The sequence below is a fragment of the Paramacrobiotus metropolitanus genome, unplaced genomic scaffold (assembly GCF_019649055.1).
Source record: "Paramacrobiotus metropolitanus isolate TYO unplaced genomic scaffold, Prichtersi_v1.0 Parri_scaffold0000003, whole genome shotgun sequence".
Taxonomy (NCBI): domain Eukaryota; kingdom Metazoa; phylum Tardigrada; class Eutardigrada; order Parachela; family Macrobiotidae; genus Paramacrobiotus; species Paramacrobiotus metropolitanus.
This window is the reverse complement of record NW_026570223.1, coordinates 2,864,726-2,887,734: the sequence shown is the minus strand read 5'-3', so window position 1 is coordinate 2,887,734 and position 23,009 is coordinate 2,864,726. Positions and strand designations below refer to the sequence as shown.

At 42.5% G+C, this 23,009-nt stretch overlaps 5 protein-coding genes across 8 annotated transcripts; 2 read left to right on the top strand and 3 right to left on the bottom strand.

Moving 5' to 3' along the window:
- Nucleotides 1-190: 190 nt before the first annotated feature.
- Nucleotides 191-3,748, bottom strand: LOC129593920 (uncharacterized). The gene is made up of 5 exons (XM_055490432.1): nucleotides 3,544-3,748; nucleotides 3,104-3,418; nucleotides 2,982-3,040; nucleotides 1,269-2,832; nucleotides 191-869 (listed from the first exon to the last, which is right to left on the bottom strand). Exons 1-5 carry the CDS (start codon nucleotides 3,746-3,748, stop codon nucleotides 298-300), a joined length of 2,715 nt encoding a protein of 904 aa, XP_055346407.1. The 3' UTR covers nucleotides 191-297.
- A 51-nt stretch (nucleotides 3,749-3,799) lies between these two features.
- On the bottom strand, nucleotides 3,800-9,806 carry LOC129591523 (50 kDa hatching enzyme-like). Its single transcript, XM_055487196.1, has 10 exons — nucleotides 9,141-9,806; nucleotides 8,055-8,181; nucleotides 6,932-7,033; nucleotides 6,716-6,816; nucleotides 6,513-6,632; nucleotides 5,570-6,455; nucleotides 5,346-5,488; nucleotides 5,079-5,220; nucleotides 4,793-4,968; nucleotides 3,800-4,354 (listed from the first exon to the last, which is right to left on the bottom strand). The coding sequence occupies exons 1-10, from the start codon at nucleotides 9,237-9,239 to the stop codon at nucleotides 4,178-4,180; spliced, it is 2,073 nt and encodes a 690-aa protein (XP_055343171.1). The 5' UTR covers nucleotides 9,240-9,806; the 3' UTR covers nucleotides 3,800-4,177.
- An 875-nt stretch (nucleotides 9,807-10,681) lies between these two features.
- LOC129591540 (myosin light chain kinase, smooth muscle-like) lies at nucleotides 10,682-19,412 on the top strand. Of its 4 annotated transcripts, XM_055487223.1 has the most exons (11): nucleotides 10,682-10,904; nucleotides 10,999-11,237; nucleotides 16,890-16,977; nucleotides 17,060-17,150; nucleotides 17,581-17,784; nucleotides 17,891-18,032; nucleotides 18,276-18,475; nucleotides 18,530-18,682; nucleotides 18,751-18,796; nucleotides 18,879-18,959; nucleotides 19,043-19,412. In XM_055487223.1, the coding sequence occupies exons 3-11, from the start codon at nucleotides 16,941-16,943 to the stop codon at nucleotides 19,091-19,093; spliced, it is 1,005 nt and encodes a 334-aa protein (XP_055343198.1). In that variant the 5' UTR covers nucleotides 10,682-10,904; nucleotides 10,999-11,237; nucleotides 16,890-16,940; the 3' UTR covers nucleotides 19,094-19,412. The 4 variants fall into 4 exon arrangements, with proteins under 4 accessions (XP_055343198.1, XP_055343188.1, XP_055343213.1 ...); XM_055487213.1 differs by having other exon boundaries at nucleotides 10,682-11,237; XM_055487238.1 differs by lacking the exons at nucleotides 10,682-10,904; nucleotides 10,999-11,237 and adding an exon at nucleotides 16,171-16,819.
- Nucleotides 14,635-15,803, top strand: LOC129591564 (palladin-like). Its single transcript, XM_055487249.1, has 2 exons — nucleotides 14,635-15,167; nucleotides 15,382-15,803. The coding sequence occupies exons 1-2, from the start codon at nucleotides 14,924-14,926 to the stop codon at nucleotides 15,510-15,512; spliced, it is 375 nt and encodes a 124-aa protein (XP_055343224.1). The 5' UTR covers nucleotides 14,635-14,923; the 3' UTR covers nucleotides 15,513-15,803.
- A 47-nt stretch (nucleotides 19,413-19,459) lies between the features above and the next one.
- Nucleotides 19,460-21,302, bottom strand: LOC129591532 (beta-1,3-galactosyltransferase 5-like). The gene has a single exon (XM_055487204.1). It carries the CDS (start codon nucleotides 20,922-20,924, stop codon nucleotides 19,824-19,826), a length of 1,101 nt encoding a protein of 366 aa, XP_055343179.1. The 5' UTR covers nucleotides 20,925-21,302; the 3' UTR covers nucleotides 19,460-19,823.
- Nucleotides 21,303-23,009: the final 1,707 nt, after the last annotated feature.

Here is a 23,009-nt window from a genome sequence, read left to right as displayed (position 1 = left end):
TGTAACATTAAACAGTAGAATATGGAAAGTTCCGCGTAGCTCGCAATTCAGTTTTATAGACTCTTGTAAAATACTTGCGGTTTTGTGGTTGGTAAATGCCCTTGAATATGATGCATCATTCATCATCGTGTATAAAAACCTGTTGAATCGGACATGCATACTGCATTCGCAATCGACTGCAACAATAATAATTATACCATCGCAAAGTTTATTAAGTAATAGAGATATTACAAAATGTTGCTGAATTAATCTACAAAGATATACCTTGTATATAGAAAAACAGCTAAGTTTTTGTAGCTAAAAACGCCAGCGCTTAAAATGCGCACACTTTAGCCACTCTTTCACCGTTCTTGGGAACCGCCTTGCGCTTGCGCGTAATTTAACATTACTGTCTGTTCTGGACAATCTGTAGGCCGCGCGATTGTGAAACACAAACGATCCCCGCTGCTCATCTTCATCAACGACGGACGCTGTCACCCGCTCGGGGAAACCATCCAGATCGCTGATCTTCAGAAAACCGGTTGCGGGATCGATGGGCGGAAACTTCTCTGGACTATAGATGGTCACCTCCTGATTGCGGAAAAACCACAGTTGAGCGCCTCTTTTAATGACTTCGTCAATCGGCAAATCCGGCATGCCGGGAAAACCTTGGGAAATCAGCTTGGGATAGCCCGGCACTGGATGCAACTCGTTACCCTTCACTTCGAATTTGTAATACGATGTACCGGAAAAAAGTAGCATGTAGCTTGTCTGTTCCGGGTTGGGTTTGTAGTATGCCGCGTCGACGTGGTCCAGCGATGGAGATAGTTCTCTCACTGGACGTTGGGGACCGGGCATCCACGTCTTGTCCATCACCCAATAAAATGGACCTAAATAATCAAAATTATTTTTGATGATGGTGATGTACAGTTATGGTGATGATGAATGAGTTAATGTACAGTAAGTTGCTACTGACTTGTAAGTACCTGTTGCTGCAACATTAATTGTAAGCCTACTGTATACGGTATTCTTACCTATTCTACGATAACAGATAAACATAGACGGTCAGACTTATAAATTAGGATCATTGTTGTAATTTATAAAAGTCAAAGATAGTATCAGGCTTCCAAACGTTTTTAGAAAATCGGTTTATTTTTAGCGGTGGCTTGAGGATTTATGTTCACGAAAGCGAGCTAGTGGAGTCCTGTAGCACAAATCTCGAATTCCTTGCAGTATTGCTTAGTAATTATGTTTTTAAAATTAGTACCAATTAACGCAATTAGTCGCACCTTTGAAAATAAGAGTATTGCCATGCCCAACCGCCACGACGGCATCGGGTGTATCAATACCGCATAAATCAGCACGTGTGTTGACTTCACTGTCGGCCGACGGATCTTCGGTCAAGTGATTCTGACTGTCATCGTCATCGAATTTCACATGGGCAGCATCTTCCGATGCGGACGCCGGTAAACTGCTCATATCCGTCTGCCTGCCCATGACACCGTTGGGATCCTCGATACCAATGCTCTTGGGCGGGATCGTTATCTGCATGGACATCGGCACAGTGGATCCCGGCCCCCGGAACACCGGGATGGACGGCAGACCCTGGATCAGCTGCCCGGCTGTCGTCTGTGCGAGCGGTGTGCCTTGCACGATCGTCCCCCCTGGCGTCACTTGAACGTTACCGCTAGGCGTGCCCTGGATGATGGTGCCCGCCGGTGTCGCCTGGACAATTCCGCTGGGTGTGCCTTGTATAATTGTCGCTCCCGGCGTGGCTTGGATAACACCGGTGGGTGTACCCTGGATAACCGCGCCCGCTGGGACACCTTGCACCACGGTGGTCGCGCCTACGGGGACACCGGTCACCACCGTTGTGCCGCTTGTCACGCCGTTCGGGACGCCTGCCACAACGTTAATCCCACCGTAACCACCCGCCACCGGATAACCGGCTACATATTGCCCGAAATTCCCGTAACCGGAGCCGGGGAAATAGATGAAAGTTGCTGGCGGTGCCGGCGCCGTCGTTGGCGGCCGGGTGGTAGTGGTGGTCGTCGTCGTGGTAGTTGGAGGCGGGGTAGTCGGTGCCGGTGTCGGTGCTGGGGTTGGTGCCGGCGCCGGAGCGGGGGATGGCGATAAGATAACATAAGGTGGATACACCGGAGATGGCGATGGCGATAGATAAATTATCACGGGACTTTTGGTCGTGTCCGGAGCTGATGTGGTCGTCTGGTAGGAGGGGTAAACTGGATATAGCGGCACCTGTGCGGGAGGATAAGTATAATACGACGGATACCCGGGATAGTTGTAGCCATAATCCGGTGCGTATGGATAGTAATTGGGCGGATGCGAGTAATATCCGTAGTCGTAAGTCGCGGGGTATGTATAGCTGCTGTATCCGTAAGTACCGCCCCCTGGGTAGTACGGGACCGTCGGACTACCTTCAAAAAACCACCGCGTTTGCGGCTTCACGCTGGTACCGTTGGTAGTGGTTTCGGTGACGGTAGTTTGGGGTTGTTCGGTTGGTTTGGGAAAAGTGCCAACAACTTCCGGTGGCGCTGTCGTGGCCAAAGGTGAACTCAACATAGGCCCTTTATAATTTTCCGGGAGGACGTCATCGGCGGCCAGCGTGCGCTCTCCGTATAAGCGCCGAATTTGCAAAACGTCTTCGTTTTGCAGGGAAAAACTGTCTGAAAAGGGTTGATAAAAGGGTGCCATTAAAGCTTGCTGATTTTTCGAATGGCCAAGGCCCAAGGCGTGGCCGAATTCATGTGTGGCCACTTGAAACAGGTTGACTCCATCCGTACGGTTGGAAGTCCAGTCTTCGGCGTCGTCAAAGTGGGTATTTCCTCCAAACTAACAATATGGAGTGGACAATACTTGATCACCGACAGAGTTGTTAAAGTTCTGAGCACGCTAACAGAACGAAATTATTACGAGTGCTTAAACCTAAAGAAATGCCAGGAAAATTTTTTTTCTCTTATTACGCTTGCAAAATTTCTTACAGGAGGAAAAAATGCGTGACCCAACATTCCGCGTGGCCCGTCGAACGGCTCATGGTCACCTAGAAAAGCACAATTTCATAATATAACTTAACTTAAATAACCAATAAACTGCAAGTATATACCGTGATCGCCCTGTACAAACATAACGTCCATGTCGGCGTTTAAGGTACGCTCATCCACTTGGGTGATTGTCAAGTTGGCCACATCCGTCCACATGCGAAATGCCCGCTGGATCTCCTTATCAGTTAAGTCTTTCGTCATGCTAGTCGGATGATGAATGACACGGTATGTCAGGTGATTGTTCTCCCATTTTCCAAAATCCAGGCCAGGTAACTGCCGACGAAAGCGACGAAGGAGAACACGAGGGGTTGGCACTACATCTTTTACGCCACATCGTGGTTGGGCCATTTTGGCTAAAGTATTTGCATCCAGTATACCTAATGAATATTTATTATTTAAAAAAAATGAATCTAACCACGCAAACTGTATAGTTACGTTCTGCTTAAAATGGTAAAATAATGTACCGGATAAAGTAATAACAATGCATGCTATACTGAATTACCTGTAGCCGGTAGTCCAGCAAAATCCTGGAATCGTTTTACTGCCGAATCAAAGGTCACTTGATTGGCGCTGCGACTTGACGCGATATCTATATATCCGTATTTTTTCAAATAATTTTTCGCACTGGCAATATCGTCCGCTCTAATAAATCCAGGCAATACCAAAAGTATAATCCACAATGCGCAAAAGCGTGCCAAACCAGCCATTGTTTAAAGTTATTATGGACGTATAATATTATGTGACCTACAGTACACAAAATCCTCAAAACATGTTGGTTCCATAAAGCAGCGGGACTACTTTGACCCCTCAACACAATCGATTTGAAAATTTATTACTTTACTCTGCCAAAATGGCTGTCGTGCAAATTATGTTCACCTACATATAAACGAACAGAACCGACTTAACGCCAACATGAATCGTACGACGTGTATTCACACATTATTCACAACAGAATGGATGCAAGTTAACAGTTTAAGTTTAGCAAACATCGTCAGAGGAAACTCAATCTTTTGTAAACTGTGTTCCGCATCACATCTTGTTTTCCGTCTGTTCATGCCAGCATAATTTATTGTTTAGGCAATCATCGAGAAAAAGGATGTTACAAAACTGCAGTAGAAGATTGTTTGTGGCGGAATTCAAGGCATAGGATACATAGACAATTTCAATGTGTTCAACTGAGCAAATGTAGAATTCTTTTGGGATTCGATGTCCTCCCTCTGTGGATCATACAGCAGGTGGTCTTTCGGTTCTTCTGATAACGATCCGCATCCAAACCACCGCGGTGCTGTTGGTTGAGGATAGTACCGGCTCACCTAAGTCAAACCACAGTTTCTGACGCAGTAAACGATGCCACTTATTTACTAGAATGTATTTTGCAACGTTCACGCATTGAATTTATGGGCACATACATATAGTTCGACGGATTTCGTTTTGTTAAATGAACGAGTCAAATTTGTTCCCGGACATGACCTTACAATTAGTTTGAAATCAGTGCCTTACGATTTGCGCTTCTCAGCAATCAAAATGTTTTTCAAAAGCCATGCGTTTAGTATTTATGGGAAATCCTACGAAATTATTTTGTAGTACAATGATTATATAAATAATCGAAGCTGCATGTCGATACTGCATACGCCTAATAAAAAAATCTGTTTGTACCAGCTTGCCTAATTTGAACTATCTGGTTTTAATTATTAATGCAACTGTTTCGCTACCTACAAAACAAATGTTAAGTGATAATTTCGAGTGCTTACTAAGAAACTCCATGTGCTCATAGCGTAGTATTTGTCTTTACTGAACAAGTAAGTGCGTCCGTTGGATGAGCGGAACGCCGCGTCAATGTGCTGCGGGAAGCCACGGTCGACTGGAAGCGGTTTAGGTCCGCGAACAGGTGGCAGTTTGGTTCGATCGAACGACCAGATTTGGTTCCCTGAATGTAAGTAACCGGGTTACATACATACCGTATACAAGTGTCCAAAACATTGGTCAGTCCATTAGGATAGTACAGGCATGCGATACACAAATTAAGTTTTCTCATACCTTTGACAAAGTAGGTCCGCGAATTTTTCCCCCACTGAAACGCCGCATCGAGATCGTCAGGCACGCCTCCCCAGCTGGCGCGAATCAGTTTAGGATAGCCGGAATCAATTTTCCGGTCTTGTACGCGCCAGTACCACGAACCCTATATAAATTTATACTGAAGTGTGTTGAGCCAAGACTCGACGCGGCACATGCCGATAATCAGCTCAGTCTCATTTAATTAGATTATACCGGCAATCAATCTCTCTTATACGGAAATGCGCGCACCTTAAAGAAGTACGTCCGTCCGCCAGCCCATGACGGCGTGAGCGCCGCGTCTAATTTACCCGGCAGACCGCCCCAATCCGCCGCTATCCGCCGACCCGGAAGCAGCACCTCACCCATGGCACTGATTGTCCAGTAGTAATCCCCTATTTACATACACCGAGGATGCTATTTAATAGAGGATTATCCTTATGAGACGGATAGCCACTGTAGTCTTGGTGGCTTACCGCTAAACATGTATCCAACTCCCTCGTATGTGGTGGTCGCATCGATTACGAAATGCGGATCACAGAGATCCGGTGCGGCTGGCTGATCGGATGATGTCGCGTTGTGGCTGCTCGTCACAGTGGCATTTACTCTGGCCGTCGTTAATACGGTGGGGCGTCGAGTGGGCGGGGGATTTGTGGTAATGAATTTCGGTTTAGCGGGTGTCGTTGTTGACCGCTCCGTTGTCGTTGGTGTTGTCGTCGACTGTGTCGTTGTGGTGGTCGTTACCGGAAGTGTGCTGGTGCTCATCTCAGCATCATCCAGCATTTCGTGATCCATACCCTCAAAATATACCGCCGTCGTGGCAGTTGTGGTTGCTCGGGTGGCCGTCTCTCGGCTGGGCCAGATCCAGCTTTTTGTCGTGTACACCGGCGGCAAGCGGGTGGTCGTGCTGGGCGGCGGTGCCGTGAAGACCGATTCGTTATCGGGATCCAGGGGCACCGCATCCGTATCCGAGGTCAGAGTTGATGTAGTTGGCCGCACCGTGGTGAATCGCGTTCGGAACGGATGTCGTGTCGACGGGAGGGTGAACGCCGGTGGTGTGCTAAGGTCATCGGTTTCGGATGAGGATTCCGTGGCGCCGGTTGTGCCTTCGCGAAGCGGATACAATCGCCGGATCGCCGCTATGTCGTCGGAGTGCAGCTCGAATTTCGGATTAAAGCCATCGTAGAACGGCGCCATCACAGCTGCGGCCACATCCGAATGGTCCAGGCCGAGGGCGTGGCCCAGTTCGTGCACCGCTACTTGCAGTAGATTCACACCGTTCCGGGCGCTCTGTGTCCACCGTTCGGAATCGTCAAAATGGGTGTCCCCTCCGAAATCAGGAAAAAATGCATGTGCCAGCACCTATTTGGATGCATATGCAAATCACTGCTATCAATATTTTTTCCAAATATAGCTTACGCCTTGAGGTCCATCAAAGGGGCTTAAATCGCCGTGCTCTCCGCGTGCAAACAATATTACAATGTCGGCAGGCCCGCTGTCCACTTGTGTAAAAGTCAAACCGGACGGCTTTGACCAGTACTAAAAATCCAGGATGAAAATGCTTACTTATTGGCAGACTTTAGTAAAACACACGCACAGTTACAGAATTCGAAGGAACGTACTGCAAAAGCCTTCCCAATAATTTCATCTACCGCTTTCCTACTCAGCGTCCTTGAATATTGGCCAATCTTAAATGTGAGATCCAGTTTATCCCATTTACTACCTGTATCGGAAATGCATACGGAAATATAGAGCAGGTTATACATTTATTTGCGGCTTACTGTAGGCAGTAATGGATGATGTACTAGTTGTTAATAAACAATATGCACATTGCGCACCTTGGAGTATAAACGCTCTTGAACCGAAACCCTTATGCACCGGGTCAGGATTTCCGCAGCGTGGAGTCCTCATCCGTTTGAGTGTCTGTCCGTCCATTCTACCTGTATACACAAATCTCGACTGTACTACATTAAATTAAATTACTACTACTACATTAAATACTACATTAAATTTTCGGTGAATTTATTCTATAGTATTTGTATTTATATATTTTATTACAAAAATCATTTGTTAAGCGCAACATTATAAATGCCGATGCCATAACAATGTCGTTTGCATAAAACTGTTAGGATACACATCCGTCACGTATCTCTTAACAATAAATGTGTTCGACCGCCTGCCGCTAACTCATTATTGCGGTTTTACCATTTTCTTTCTGTGTTTTCGTTGCAGTGGGAAAAAGGTAGAATGACGTAATTCAAAACTGAAGTACAAGTAAGCCATGACAATTTTGTTTTGTCTGAGAACAGTTATACGAATTGTTTTTTTGGGCGACTATTCAAACAGCCAACTGGCGAGTGCATTTAATGCAGGTTATGACGGACAATTCCGGTTGGTATGCATAATCTGAACCAAAATTACAACCACATTTCTATGGATAGTGTTGGATACAAAGAAGCCAGCTGAGTTACGAAATGGCAACGGACCGGAATTATAATATTGATGTTATGTTATTTGTCCAGCAAACACAGCCGACAAAGAAGATGACATACAATCTTGACCTTGGAATGTCGTCACCGAAGTCAAGCAAGTGCGCCGCCGGCTGCTCGCAGGGATAACATCTTGTGTGCGCGCCGTGGATGGTCAAAGACAGAAGTACCCAGCCCAATTAAGAGTTGAAGAGCCAGTCACTTAGTCAATAACGGTACATTGCCTCTGCATTGTGAACATCACAGCTTTTCTACAGTTGCCGTATTTCCGTTCCACTACTGGTTTTTTTCGCTCAGTAATGGTCGATACTGGACTGTGGACATATGCCTTGCACACTGTGAGCGCGCTGAATATCTGCAGTTATGCGGCCACAATTTGTAGTTTTTCATGGCTCACAAAAAATGATCTTGCAACCGGAACTTCGGCTGAATTAACTGAACTAACATCTTACTAATTCATAGTGTATCTTACCGGTAACGTGCAAACCACTGAAACGCTGAAAGACCCGAATAGCCGCAATGAAATCTTCCCGATACACTTGGGCGGCCAGTCCACCATTTGTATCATGGTCGATGTATCCAAAGCGTTGCAAATATTTCTACAAGCAAAACACCGACGTAACTTATTAGCACAATTAGTAACGGTTAGGCAATTTTGTACGTACTGTATATACTCAGGCAAAACTGCGTTACGTAATACCGGCATGATGTAAACAATGGTCCAAAATGATACTATACCATTTAAAACCTGCGTGTATTGTTCAGCACGTGCAGCATGAATACCGACAATGGCAGAAACTTGACCGGGCGTGACCGTTGAAACGAACCGCATAAGGCTATTATTAACCGCATAACCGATTATTTTTTAATACAAGGTCTGTAATTGGACGGGATTAATCGATTATAAACTAATAGCGTCTCATCATAAACGACTTAACAGAGTTTATCACCGCACTATTGTAAAGGCACCCAAGACTTCAGTGCTCTGCAGGGAAAATTTGGCGTCTATTTTTGCTTTGAAAAGAAACAATTATGGTTCAACAATACTACATGTTCTTCGTTACGGCAAGTTATAACAATGTCTTCCCGATCAGCCAATTTAATGCAGTGTCTTCCCACAGTGCAGCCAATATTCGTTTTCTAAACAACAAACAGCAGCAACGTTCTGTCAGGTATAAAGATATGAGCGACGAAGAGCGCTTAAGTAATGTGCGGAAGGCTTCTTTAGCGCAAATCGTCATCCAAAAACCTTAACTGCATTTTGAACTCTGTTGTGTCTTGTCGTACGTTTATTGTAGGGAAACCTCATAAACCTCGGTGATATCGATGAGATCTCCGACCGAGCAAATATTACGTTGTCTTGCTACATACGTAATAGGTCAACTAATGAACGGTAAATTTACTCAGATGACGCTCAGAAGTGAATGGCAATGCAATCCTTTTGCAATGGCTGATTTACGTTCGGTTATTCTTCATTTAACCAGATGTATCTATTATTAGCACGAAGCCTGATTGTCCATATTTCCGGTGCTGGTTAACTAAGATACCAAAAACTTACCAATGCTAAAGAGAGAGATGCAGCATCAGCGGTATAACGCAACAGGTATAATAATCCAACGCTAACTAGGTGTATTAAGCGGAACATCCAAATGTTCATCCTTAGACCGTATCCGCCACTTCCTGAGGTTAGACATTTGTCGCTCAGGAACAGCCTGCGAAGGCCAAGTGGGCCGACAAGGGATGAGACAGGAAGTACACTAAATATGTCATCGAGACATCGACCATATCAGCACACACATATACTACAGATGCACTGCGCGCCGGCACATCATGCCAACTTCTGTCAACGCCAAATGATCAAATTTCCTTCCGGTCCACTCGGACTGTGGACAGTTCAATGGTGTATAATCGTATTGATATATAGACTGGCGAAAAAAAACCTCTTCGTCCCAACACTAAAGTGGTCTCGATCAACACTTTAAATTGAGCACTATTAAGGATGGCATGAAGTTGTCCAAGATTGCACCCGTATACCAGTTTGTACATACGCCACAACTCAACATACGTCAGACCGTCTGACCAGTGCGTTTGTCAGCATTAAACTTTGCCGGTACGTGTATTATGACAGCGATTACAGTGGCAAACTGGCCAGTCAGTACTCGATCCCAGTAGCCATACGGCATATTATTATTACAATCCTACCGGACAGAAACATTTATTAAAGAAACAAACAAGGTAGTAGCACTGCGATGAACTTGGTATTATGGATGTCATGTCATTAGAAATATGTATATATATATACGATGTTTGATGGATAGTGTCAACAAGTGCCATCTGTCTATTGGGCACTTACCTTGAACATGGCTAATTGCATGAATCGATCTGCCGGCTTTGTCAAAATGCTTACGTCTGTTAAGCACTGCTTGTCTTTTGGATACCGATTTTTTATTCATCTTTTAAACAAACTAAGTGCATGCACATCAGACAATAATGTATGTATACATTTCTAATAGTGAAGATGTGACCATAAGAAAAGTTTAAACCTGGTCGTCGGAGTCTGTAATATCACAGAAACGTTCTCAAAGTATTAAATTTTTAGGGCTCATAAGATTTGTGGACGCAGAATGACAGTCTTCCGGACCCTAAAAGAAGAACTACTACCTTGCTGCTACTATCGTATCTGAAAAACAAGGATCATAAGGAAGCAGCAAACACTTACTCTGCAGATTTGCAGCTGATCTGAACCGCAGTATAAGTATTACATGACCATGTAATGAGTTCTGTATTTCTTCAGTTCAGATCTTGATGGTCCAAATGGCATCATTTTACAATTCATGAGAGATCACAGATTCTAATTTTTAATTGTGACGGATTTTTACGCTTAGTTGTCAGTAGAATGTGCAATCATTTATGCTGCTTTGTTTCCTCGTCACGGTTTTTTCTACAAAAGAAAGCAATTTCCAAAAACCTATTTCTCGTTTTAGTACATCATCGTCGAGCGCAGCAATGCAGTATTATGTACATGTACACCGCACTTTTACATACCTTATGTAACACTTCTATCAGCCATGCAAGCCGACATGGCGGCAACGCTGGTCTGAAGTTCGAACAGCCGGTAAAAGGCAAGCTCAAATGATTACAAAACGTGAAGGAATCTTGGGAATGTCATTACCACGCATGTGGAAGAGAGTGATTATTACACATCCTTATCGTAGCTCGACGTTTGTGTGTCTGATAATGAAAGTTATGGCTACACATACTCCATTCGTTACAGTTGTTAATTATATGGAGTACTACTACTTTGTGTTCTCAGAAAATACGAGTATGTAATATCAGCCTGTCGCTGCTGTTTGCAGAGTAGCTGTAATGCGTTATACCGGAAAGTCATCATTATGTTTTGATTTTATCTGCTTTAGTTTATTTGGATCCGAATTCTTTTCGTTCCGTCGGTCCTTTATTCCTCGTAAGCACAACGTAACCTAATATCACATTGCCGGCAACAACGTGGACAAATTGCGGAAAGTTTAAGGAAGCAACAGCTTGTTAAGCACAATTTCCTGCCGTGGGATCCCATATTATTCCGTTGAATTAGTTTTATTTTGTGTTGCGCCGTCTGGGAGGATTTTGCAAGACACGTCGTTTGTAATTCCATAAGGTAAGTTAATGACAAGCAAACAATGTCGTTCGAATGTTGCAACACACCAAATCTCATGCAACATTGATCGTATCGTTGGTATTCGTCGGCACTAGCTAATTTCGGTGAAAAACATCTTTTTGTACTAAACCTTACTTTCGTTTTGCTTGGATTTGTGATGCAGTTTGCTGCTTCCTTACAGCGGGTTGAGTTACGCGCCGTAAAACGACCAAAAACTGCATGACTGCTCATAAGTGCAGTTATCGTTGGCAGCTTATTAGTGAAATTTTGTTAAATACTTTGTAAAAACTGGTAGCAGTACGTGTTTACGAGTTAAGTGTATTGTTTTTGCTGTCAAGTTATTTTTACTGTAAAGTTGACTACCCTAACATTTCGAATAACCAACGTGCTCGCTAAAATATAAACGTGTATACGTTCCAGAAATTATTTGACCGACAAAGGCATCATACGTTATTTTTAATTAAAGTAATGCAATAGTTTTTTCGTTTCTAAAAATTGGACTGCTCATTTAAACATATGGCTAAATTAGATCTTCTCCACAGTGGCAGTACCCATAATGCATTCAGTAAAAGTACCCATAATCCGTGTATGGTGGTCGAATGCTTCTTTGTCCAATAATTGCTGACCAAGACTGTAGTGTATACAGCCGAAACCTTAAAAACCAGATACAATCTAGAACCAAGAGCAAAAATGTTCTTACGCAACTGACTTACTCTAAATATTAGTAAGTATATAGTAAAATGACCGTGTGCGTTACATAAAACTTAAAAGATCGGCCGGCTAATTTTAGATGTCAACATGATGACTGGTTTTAAGCGGAAGTTTTTTGATCATACAGTAGAAGAGAGCTGGAATAGGTGGAAACACTGTATGGTTGAAAGCTGTGACATTAATTCATATTTCGGCTTTTGAATCACGCTATCTTCTGTCCATTGACCATTGTAACACGTGCTAAGTTTCTGTTTGTTTTATGCAGCAGGTACCGGTGGCAATACCACGGACCAAAACTCGTAACTAAATAACAGTAACACATGGAAAATTTGTTGTTGTATAGCTGGCAAATATTTTCCTTCGATTTGTGCCATTAACAGATCGCTTTCCAAAAAACGAGTGTGTTGGCTAAAAAACTATAGGCCGTGCGCGCTTATGCAAGTACTTTGTAGATTACAAGAAAAACGAATAGATGTAAAGCATTGTATCAGGTGACTCCCGCCCTAGGGTGCTACTTTTTAATGCAAATTTTTGGAGTCGGCTTTTGTTTTAGCTGGCACAAAACTTTCGCTAACATGTCCACTGTCCTCGGCATTTACGTAAACGTTTTCTCCAGTCACCGACAGGTTGTTATTACGTACATTTTTTTGAATTCGCACTCGTGTTTTGCAACTGCATTTTGCGTAGACGTATCTGCACTTCCCGTAGCAGGATTGTCAAACTAACGCGTTTTTAATAGGGTATACTGGACAGTGTACACCACACCAGTGTTGCAGTTAAACATCCCGCACTTTAGTGTTGTTATTAATTTTATGGACTTCGATCAACAGATTCAGAGCCCAAAAAAAGAATTTAATAGCAAGTGCCACGTATCGTATTGTAATTATCGTGTCAGCAGTTAGATCAAGTGTCACAGCGTGAGGAGATTCTTTTTTTGTTTGATCAACGGGCGTGACTCAGCGCATTCGCTTCCAAATTTCCAATCCTACCAGAAATCTATGTGTGACCCTCATTCAAGCGATGGAGGTGTAGAAATGAGGGTTATCCTTGAGGGGTTGTAACAAGTTTTCTCGAGCGGGGTCCCATTTAAAAAAAGTTTTCAGTACGCCGCTGGAACATGACTGCTGCATACAAATCAGCAAACTGACTGCTCGTACAGTATCTATAATATGATGGTGACGTACCTGTACAAATCTTTTATACGAGTGGTCTTATGGATAACAGCTGCTGTGACTGAATACTGTAAGCTTCGCCCGTTTTGCCAAAATCCGCGACGTGGCACATCCGGTGCCGGATCTTACAACCCATTGATGACCAATGCAACAAGCTGTTCCAGTCGCTAGTTTGTCTACCATTTATTGTACATGCATCGTTCATACTATGTACTTGTTGTCTTATACATTTATAGTAATATGAATGATCAACATTATTTGTATTTATCTGACGATTAATTCTCGTGGGAACCGTTATTAATACACAGAAAGTAATGCTTATTTGATTCGGTACTAACATCACATCGTGAACCAGGCATTGTTTAAGGCAAATGTGGTTAGCTCAGCAAAGTTAAATGTACGAAATTTTGCAACTGACGATACAGGGAAAGCTTATCGGGGTCTTCTGCATTTCTAACCACAGATTTTTTTCTGCGCGGCTTTATTTCTGTACATAATATTCTTCGTCAGTTCTTCTGCAACACGACGAGGTTTCTGAAACACATGACGCATCTCCGCGCTTCAGTGTAGAAGCAGTAGAACTGTAGAAGTATTAATGCGTCGTTTCAGACCGCTTTTCTATTGTCTTTTCGACAAGCTTTTTGCCTAATGCGCTAATATAACAGTTTGCTTCTTCGCCGCAAGTACCTACTGTTTAAAACGCCGAAATAGAAAAACAAACTTCAGGTGTTCAGTTAAACAGGTGTGCAATAACTGCAGTGTGCATCTGGCACATCTTCGACCGTCTCTGTCAAACCGTGACCTCTTGGGACAAAGGGAACCAACGTACGAGTATTTGCACTGTAACATTTACTTAGAGGTATTTGCACCGTAACATTTACCATTTAACATGGCTGATTGTGATCAGCGACCCTGAAGCACGAAAACTTCTGTGCGTTATTAGTATCGTCTTATTGCTAACAATACATGTGAAAGATCTGTATTAAAGTATTAAAGGGGCATTTCTTACAATCCTTCGAATTCGTATATATGGGGTATGGGCAGATTCTTCTTTTTTAAATAGTGACCTAATCACCAGTTTATCTGAAAATTGAGACATTTTAGATTTTCGTCTACCCTACCGAATACGTAATTTCTTGTCTACGCCATCCATCCATTCTTTAGTCTGTACCCGTTTATTGATTTCAGAATTCTTAGTTCCCGTATTGTATTCGCTAGCTTACTGTATTTGCGGTTTCTTTGTTTTGTTAACGTATTTCAAGATTTGACTGCGCAACTTGGTAGTACTTGGACAGCGCAGTGTTGACAGGAACGTTTTTTAACGTTACGCATTCGTTCTGATAGATTAAAGGAGTGACTTAGTTCCACAAATTTGAGTACACTTTCGCCGAGTTTTCCGTAGCCTACTAACAGCCATCAAGATCAACAACAATCCCAAAATAACTCAGCGGGCGTTGGCCGCTACTCTCTCACTCCGAAGTTAACGCGTGTATGCGAAGGGCAATGGCGGTTGTTTGCCTTACATGGCACTAGCAAATAGTGCGATTGGTCCATTTCCTTCTAGACATGTTTATATCCCACCACTGTACTCGTTCCATTCTGTTCGGGTGGTATTCCGGTTAGAAATTCAGGCTCATCGTCACTGACAGTAGCATCTCCGTGATTTTCTTTAGCATATATACCGAAAACTGTATTCGCCTACTCTATCCAGTGACTTGGCAGACAGATCACAGCCACTGACAGATTGTTTTGCTCGGATACCATAAATTTTGATTTCTGCGTTTCTAAATATCGCTTACGAAAATGTCGGCTCCTAAGTTCGATACGGCATTGTCCCCGAAAAAATCCGAGGTCATCGAAATGTCTGCCGCTCGCTTCGTCGGCAAGGTTAGCGGCAACCCGAAGCCCAAGATCCAGTGGTTAAAGAACGATGAACCGCTGTCCCTTTCCGATGCCAGACACAGCAAACTGAAGATTATTGAAGAAGCTGATGGAACAGTCGGACTGAATTTTGTTGAGGCCGCTGCTGACGACGACGCTACCTACAGTAAGTCATCATTGGTGACCTAGCGGTCAACGCGGTATTTACTGCTGACCTTTCCTATACCAACAAAAGCATTGTGCAGAGCACTTTAGTTCTGGATGGCGGTTTCCAAACACCTGATTTTACAGTATTCCTTCTTCCAATATGGTTTAAGAGTGGATAATGCGATGAATGTCCTCGCTACAATATTTTTTTAAATGAAGCCTTTTTCTCGTAGAGTGCGTCGCCACTAACGATCATGGAAAAGCCGAGAGCCAGGTGGATTTAATGGTGGAGGCCATGCCGGAAAGTTTAAAGAGCACGATTAACGACCCACTTCACGGACAGCGTCTGCCCGGGATGAAGTAATCCATCCGCCCCGGATGACAGTAGGATTTTTCTAGCTCCGACCGGAATGTGTTGATAGTAGCGCCGTGACATTCAGGACCCGCCGATTACGCATTATTTGTGTGAAAAGGTCGAGCTGATTTCTGGCATTCGCTGATATTATTGTTGTTTTTACTTACTGTAGATTTACCAATTGTTCTGCCTATTGTTCATTGTTTCGTATGGAACAGGCCAGCGTAATACTGCATTTACAGCACACCATTTTCTGTTCTTTCCCTAATCCCTCCGGATAAAAATGAAGTACTTGAAAGACCCGAGTCAAAATTTCGAACGAATTAGTAGCAGCATAAAAACAAAAAATAGCTGCCCAGATCGCTGTTTCTGTCATTTGTTCATTAATTGCCATAATATGTAATTGTCATATTTTACGACGACGTTACAAATTTGTTAGTTTAATAAGTACTGCAGTGGCTCATGATATTTGGGTGCGTCGCATACACAATTACACATAATTACACAGAAGTAGTACTCATAACCTGATGTGAATCGCTCAGATTAATGACTTATGTAGTGTTAATCACAAAGCTGCGAGAATGGTCTTCGGAAGTTCCGGTTCGTAGTGCGGAAATACCGTAATGTATGGGTAATAGTTGTTGACGGAACGAAAGCATCTTGGCTACCATGCAAAGGCTACCCACCATATTCTGCACTGTAACTTGATGTAATTTAAAAACGTGAATATTTCTGTATGACCGTTAGGAAACTCCGCTGCTATATATTTTGCGCTGGTGCTGTCATACCGGAACAGCGTAAATGGTACTTTCACAGAACCAAGAAAGATGGGCACAGTGTCTACTGTTCAACAATTTTGACGTTATGATCTCAGCTTCTCAAGTATCCACGACAGCATTGCATCTAAAAATATACCATGTCGGCGACGGCCGGGCAGCAGCTATTCTACATTTTTCTCCTTTGCATCCATTGAGTTTTCTGCCGCTCTCGGCCGTAAATGCACGCACGACAGCGAATGACTTTTTTGCTCGTTCCGACTCAATCCTCGCGACGTGCGTCTCCACTGTGTGAGGCCGTACTTAGCACAGCAGCATCTATCTGACGGAGTACTTCAGCGACATGACAAAATGATTTGCTTATCTAAACCATTTCTCGCCATGTAACCCCGTACAGTGCGTGTGCGTAAATTCCCCCTACCTCACTGCGCACGTCCACATCACATGGGCATGACCTTGCTGTGTACGTGTTAGGCCGAGAGATCTAGTGCCTGTTTAATTAGATGTCCGTGATGTTCGTTGCTCTTGGTCACTTTTAGTGTATGTCGTGTATCCGGAAGTGATTCTGCCTCTCTCGCTCTCCGAGTGTGTTATTTTGCTTTGTTTGCAGAGACCTGGATTGGAAACACTAGTGCAGACCTCATCAAAAAATTCTTCCACCATGAGCAAGAAGATCGATGAAACCGAATCGGATAATGGTACGAGCACTGTCAATGATCTTTCCAGCACGTCAGATCGAGATTTCGGTTGGTTTCATCTTATAATTTGTTGCATATGTAGAAGAACATCAAAGTTTTGAGGCACGAAGTATTACCATCAAAACGGACAAGAAGATGGCGCAGTTTTACGAAATTATGGAAGAATTAGGACGGTAAGGTGTAGATCGTATTACAGGTTTATATATATGGAAGAAAAACTTTTTCGCATTTACTTTCTTGAAAGATTAGTACACGTTGGATATAGGTATATTCTTTTCTTGATTCCTTGGACTGTTTTATACGTTTGCGTAAAGCACGTTTGCGTAAAACAGTATAGAAAGAAAGCATTTTTAAAATTGATTTTATTTTATCGCTCATTCATCAACTTATTGGAGAACTAAAACGTCTCCATTCATAAAAGATTGATAATACAAGATGGAATAATATGATAGCGCTATATCGGTGTTGTGAATCCACGTAGTTTTTGCCTATTATTTGTAAACGATTTTGTTTTCCAACATGGCTCTAAAATTTAAAATCCAAAAAAAACTATTTACTTGCGGCCTGATAATGATGGTAATTTTCTCATGTTGTTCGTTATAGAGGGAAATTTGGAACAGTATGTAAATGCCGCGAGAAGGCAACATCTCGCATTCTGGCAGCGAAAACGATTTCCGTCAAACGGCCACAGGAACGAAAGGAGGTCGAAAATGAAATTGAGATTATGCGCAGTCTACAGCATCCGCGCCTGCTGCAGTTGTACGATGCTTTCGACGATGGCGGCACGATGGTGCTGGTGATGGAACTGTGAGTCGAGGATTTTTGTTGTGCATCAAATATCTATATTCCGCGTATACATATCGTCAATACCGGCTGCGGACTGCGGTTGACCTGTTAATTGTATAATTTACAGCATATCAGGTGGTGAATTATTTGAGCGGGTGATTGACGATGAGTTTATCCTGACGGAGAAAGTGTGCACAATCTTCATGCGACAGATTTGCGAAGGCGTGTCGTTCATGCACGACAAAAGTGTCATCCACTTGGATATGAAGGTTGGCTTCAGGCTACTGTTGCTGTTTTCGCGCGCGCGCGAGCCTGTTTGTGAGCCTGTACTAGAGCTGGCAACTTTTTTAACGATTCAATTACCGTCGAGTAGGCGAAAGTGTGTTGCTCATATGCCAGACTTAGCACGCAAATATGTCTAATGCTTTAATTACCATTCTTCCAGCACATTTCAAAACAAACGCGCAAATTCTCCTCTCAAGAAATAAATACGTTACGAATGTATCTTGTAGCCGGAGAATATCCTCTGCGTAACGCAAAATGGTAACCGGATCAAGCTGATTGATTTCGGTCTGGCCCGCAAGTACGATCCCAAGACCAACGTAAAGGTCATGTTCGGGACACCGGAGTTTGTCGCACCGGAAGTCGTCAATTTCGAACCAATATCCTTTGCCACCGATATGTGGAGCGTTGGCGTTATATGTTACATTCTGTATGTTGTTTTCGCTCTTTTCTCTCCGTCCGCTTACGCGAACTTTCACTTTAGGCTTTCCGGTCTTTCACCATTTATGGGCGACAACGATGCCGAAACGTTAAGCAATGTTACGCAAGCAGAATGGGATTTTGAAGACGAAAGTTTTGATCATATTTCCGCCGACGCCAAAGATTTTATAACGAAACTTTTGGTTAAAGACCCAGCGTGAGCAAACAGACCGTTTTTGTAAAACCTGTTGACTCGGAAAGGTCAGGATGGTTGTTCTTTTGCAGAAAACGGATGACCGCCAAGCAATGTCTCGAACATAAATGGTTGAGAGTGAGTAACATCTCATTTTTAGTATAAAGTTTGGAATCATTATTAGTTGATAATATAAATCAAATGTGTGTTTGTTCTATAGAGAGATAAACCTGCGAAGACCGATGAGAAGGCTCTTTCCAAAGTGAAACTTAAACATTTCGTCATACGTCGACGATGGCAGGTAAGAATTCCTAATCCCGAAATATTTCGACTTCGATGCCTTCCCTTTTGTTTTTGTTTAAAATTCCTTTTGCATATTATCAGAAAGCGGTTAATGCCATTCTGGCCCTTCATCGGATGGGAGCGACGGTATAGACACTTTCACTGACATTTGGGCATTTGTCTCTGCAGTTTGTTGTGCAGTAAGGTTCTGTTATAAACCAGCATTAAGAAAAAAAATTTTTAAAAGAAGTGTAAATTCAATCATGTAGAGTATAAATTTTCCATTCCGTGCGTGTGTGCATTGTAAATAACGTTGTCTTTTGCATTGTGTTTGATTGTGAGAAATCGGCATCGTCTTTTACCGCGTTCAGATACATACAGTACATACGTGTAATACGATAGAATAGTACGATGCAATTGTGTGCCTATTTTTCGTCCGTGGTGACAAGAGCTATTAAATTTTTAAGTTTAAGAAAACAACTGCTTTGGTCTTATTTATAACTGTATTAATAACTGCAATCCAAGCTGTATAATTTTTATTACATCTGACAAAGGCAGGTACTCTGTAGATTTTCTTTGTTACAGACATACTGCGAAACCAGAAATAATCTTTTAAGAAGTTACAGTACTTTTCACACGGCGGCAACAAATGAACCGTTTAGTAGAATGCGCTTAATGCGAAAAAAAAACTATTAAAAGTGCACCAAATACGAATATAGATGTCTATAACCTGTTGTTACTGCACGACTACGCAGTGTTTACGGTCACATCAGTAATCAATTATTTGTGCCGGTCCGGTACTGTGGATCAGTGGGAGAATACGTGAAAGAACACCAACAAAGTTGAGAAGTTGAGGAAAAAACTCGGTTGCAAAATTAAAATGCTAACACAGTCGCGGATAGGTATAACACGGATCGTCCCACATGCGATAATAGTCCGTATCCTTTGAATAATGGATACACATCATATCGCGCTTTGTACAGTTGCTATCCCTCTGTGCACCTGGCTGATCCCACGCATATCTCGGTACCGGCATGCGCGTGAGGTTGGCTTTCGTCGTCAGCAGTCCGCAAACATACACGTCATCGTTAAATGTCCGCTGTACCTCCAGACTAGCTTGCAGTACCCGATCTAGAAATCTTGTCGGGAATGCATACAATATCCCCGATAAATATTCCGGATAGACATCACCGTCAAACTCTTCTCGAGGAACATAATATTTTGTGCCGGTATTGCGAATTACCGGTGACCCTTCATTAAACATGGCACCATACACATAATCGTTCTTTTGGTTTTCCTGTAAAAACTTGTAATACAACGGCAAGTTTAGCCAGTTATCGTCGTCAATTTTGGCGGTGTAGACCGATTCGGGGCAGTATGCGGCGCCCCACTGTAGCAGATAGATGGCTTTCTGCGCTGCACTGCGGTACACATCGTCGAACTGATTGGACTGGATAATGTCACCAAACTCTAATGCTTCCGCTTCCAGTTTCAATTGGAGATTTTTCTTGTACACCCTCCCAAACATGAACAACAGGCGGACGCCGCAATTCGGATCCGCCACTGATCCCCACGTTTTACGAATGGCTGTTCGCAAGGCAAAGGCATCAATCCGCGAAAAGGCCACCAGCACTAGGAACGGCTTCATGGGCACGTCTTTGCAGGGTTTCGGGGAGATGGTATACTGACGAGCGATCACATCCGCATGACCGGAAAAATTTGTGTCCAACTTCAAACGGATTGGCTCTTGCAGGGGAACGCGGCGTTTTGACAGGAGTCTGGGCAGGATTTCAATCTCGTAAAAACTCGTGTGCATCTGACGATTACTTATCAGCGAAGTAAAGCATAATGTCAGTACGGCTGTTCCAATTAGAATAGCTACCCGTATCCAGAGTTTGCTGCTGACATTCTGAGCCGAATGGTGCTGCTTTCGGTTAATCAGATTGCGCCGTACCATGAATTCGGGAAACATGATGCCGAACATTAAACTTACCAACCGGAAATTCTCGTTTGATTCCCCGGTTTCCCATAAAACATGAACACTGTTTGCAGAATGTTGGGCAGGTGATAATTTATATCAGCGGTAATAAGAACATCCACACGCCGGAAATATTGGTATAGTAAGGTAAGACAAAAATAAATCCGCAGTTTCTTTACAATATTATGCTATGTGTGTACGAGTTTGTTGACCACAGTTTTTGATGCGTACGTAAGATGAAAAACTTGGAAGGTAGGTTAACAGCAAGTACTAAACATAGTTACTGTATCACAAATAGTAAATAAATTGTATTAAGAATTTTAAAGTTTAACAAAGTCTGACTTCTCGAGGAGACCTGCGAAGATTACGCGGGAAAACATAAACACCAGCAGTATTGTATTTGCGCATAGTAAGCCGGTTAGCTGCCAGACAACGCGTGCAATTAGAATTTGTGCTAACATGGCAAGTAATAAATTTTTCACACAAAGATTTCATAATATGCACTCTTATACATTTTCTATCTGAGATAAAGCGATTAAAAACTTTTAGGTGTAACTATTGGGTTTCGGTGCGCATACCGATATATTAAATCCATAAGATCTGTTAGAAGTGCGTTGCTTGTAAAAGTCATTAATTAGTTTTTATTTGAGACACGTTATAAGTAATATGTCAATAACTTGGTTCTGCGCTACTGTCAACAATGGTTTCCGATGTCCTGTTTTTCCTCCTAAACGTTTTGCAGTGTATTCCTGGAAGACTAAAATAAAGGAAAACACCAAATCGAATTATGGGTCTGATTTTGACCGCCTGCACGTCGACGATGCTCGTAGCATTCTCGTAGCAGTTCATAAAAATCATGAAAATCATGTTTTCTGTAGTTGTCTACATCATCAGTTTATTCAAGTATCTTCATTGACTTCGTGATATCTTACTGCGCATTCAGCAATTTCAGTATATGATCACTTTTTAGAAGCAAACTAAGCAGCGTATCGTGGTTCGACCAGCAATAGCTTGTGCAACTAATGGCTTATTAAACTGGCGACGAATGGCGACATTGATCACGTGGATTAACAGTTTAGCGCAAAAGCATATATCAAACAAGACGTTTTCTTAAAATTTAGGGCTTTTCCTAATATATGGAAAATATCTGCAACCTCAGTTGGATAAATGCAATTTTTGTGCCTTTACCGGACACTTTTTGAGCAATTAAGCTGCGCGCGCGGAGATATCTTCACCATCAGTTGCAATATATATCGTTAAACTAGCAAGTTTAAACAGTTTCTCGTTTTACAGTTACTGTACTATGATGATGTGAAACAGAAATAATACAAACCGCATATCTAATTACGCAATTACGCACTGTATACCCAATTTTCTTTTTTTATTATACAGTAAGTAAACCAGAAAGTCTGCAATGAGGAAACTAAAAACCAACCCCTGCGACCTTTGAAAGTTTACTCGTACTTTCTCCTTTACCAGAACCAAAAATGGGGATGCCGCTTTATGTGACGTAACGCCAACGAAAGAGTTCTAGGGCTACGTTGCACATCAGTTTTGATAATGGATTTGCAAATTGTAACATGTGCCTAAATTGGAAAGCTGTTCAGGTATCATCTATGATCTTTCATCTTATCGAGTACTTACAAGTATCTTACTGGTTAATAAAATTTACCAGCTCCTGTTTTTAGTGTTCTGGGCTTACAGGTTGTATGCACTCACTGGTTTACTACAGTGCATATATTTAACTAAACTGAAAACGTTTTTTTGACAGTCTCAGTTATTACGAGTATAATTGTGAGCTTCCATTAATTTATGCAGTACTTATATCTATACTTTGTACAGTAATTATAATAATATGCTGCATAAATATGCCATATTTAACACTTTGTGGAGCATATGTTGTACAAATAGCATGGCCTGGAAGATATATTTTTTATGCAGGATCCCCCTATTACTGAATTCTGTAAAACAAGAAAAACCCTGTACTAAAAAAATAGTCTTCATCATCGATCTCTTCGATTTTATCTGTCAACCTGTGTTGTTTTCATTTGCAGTTGAACAGTTCCAACAATTCTTCACATAACTACCGGT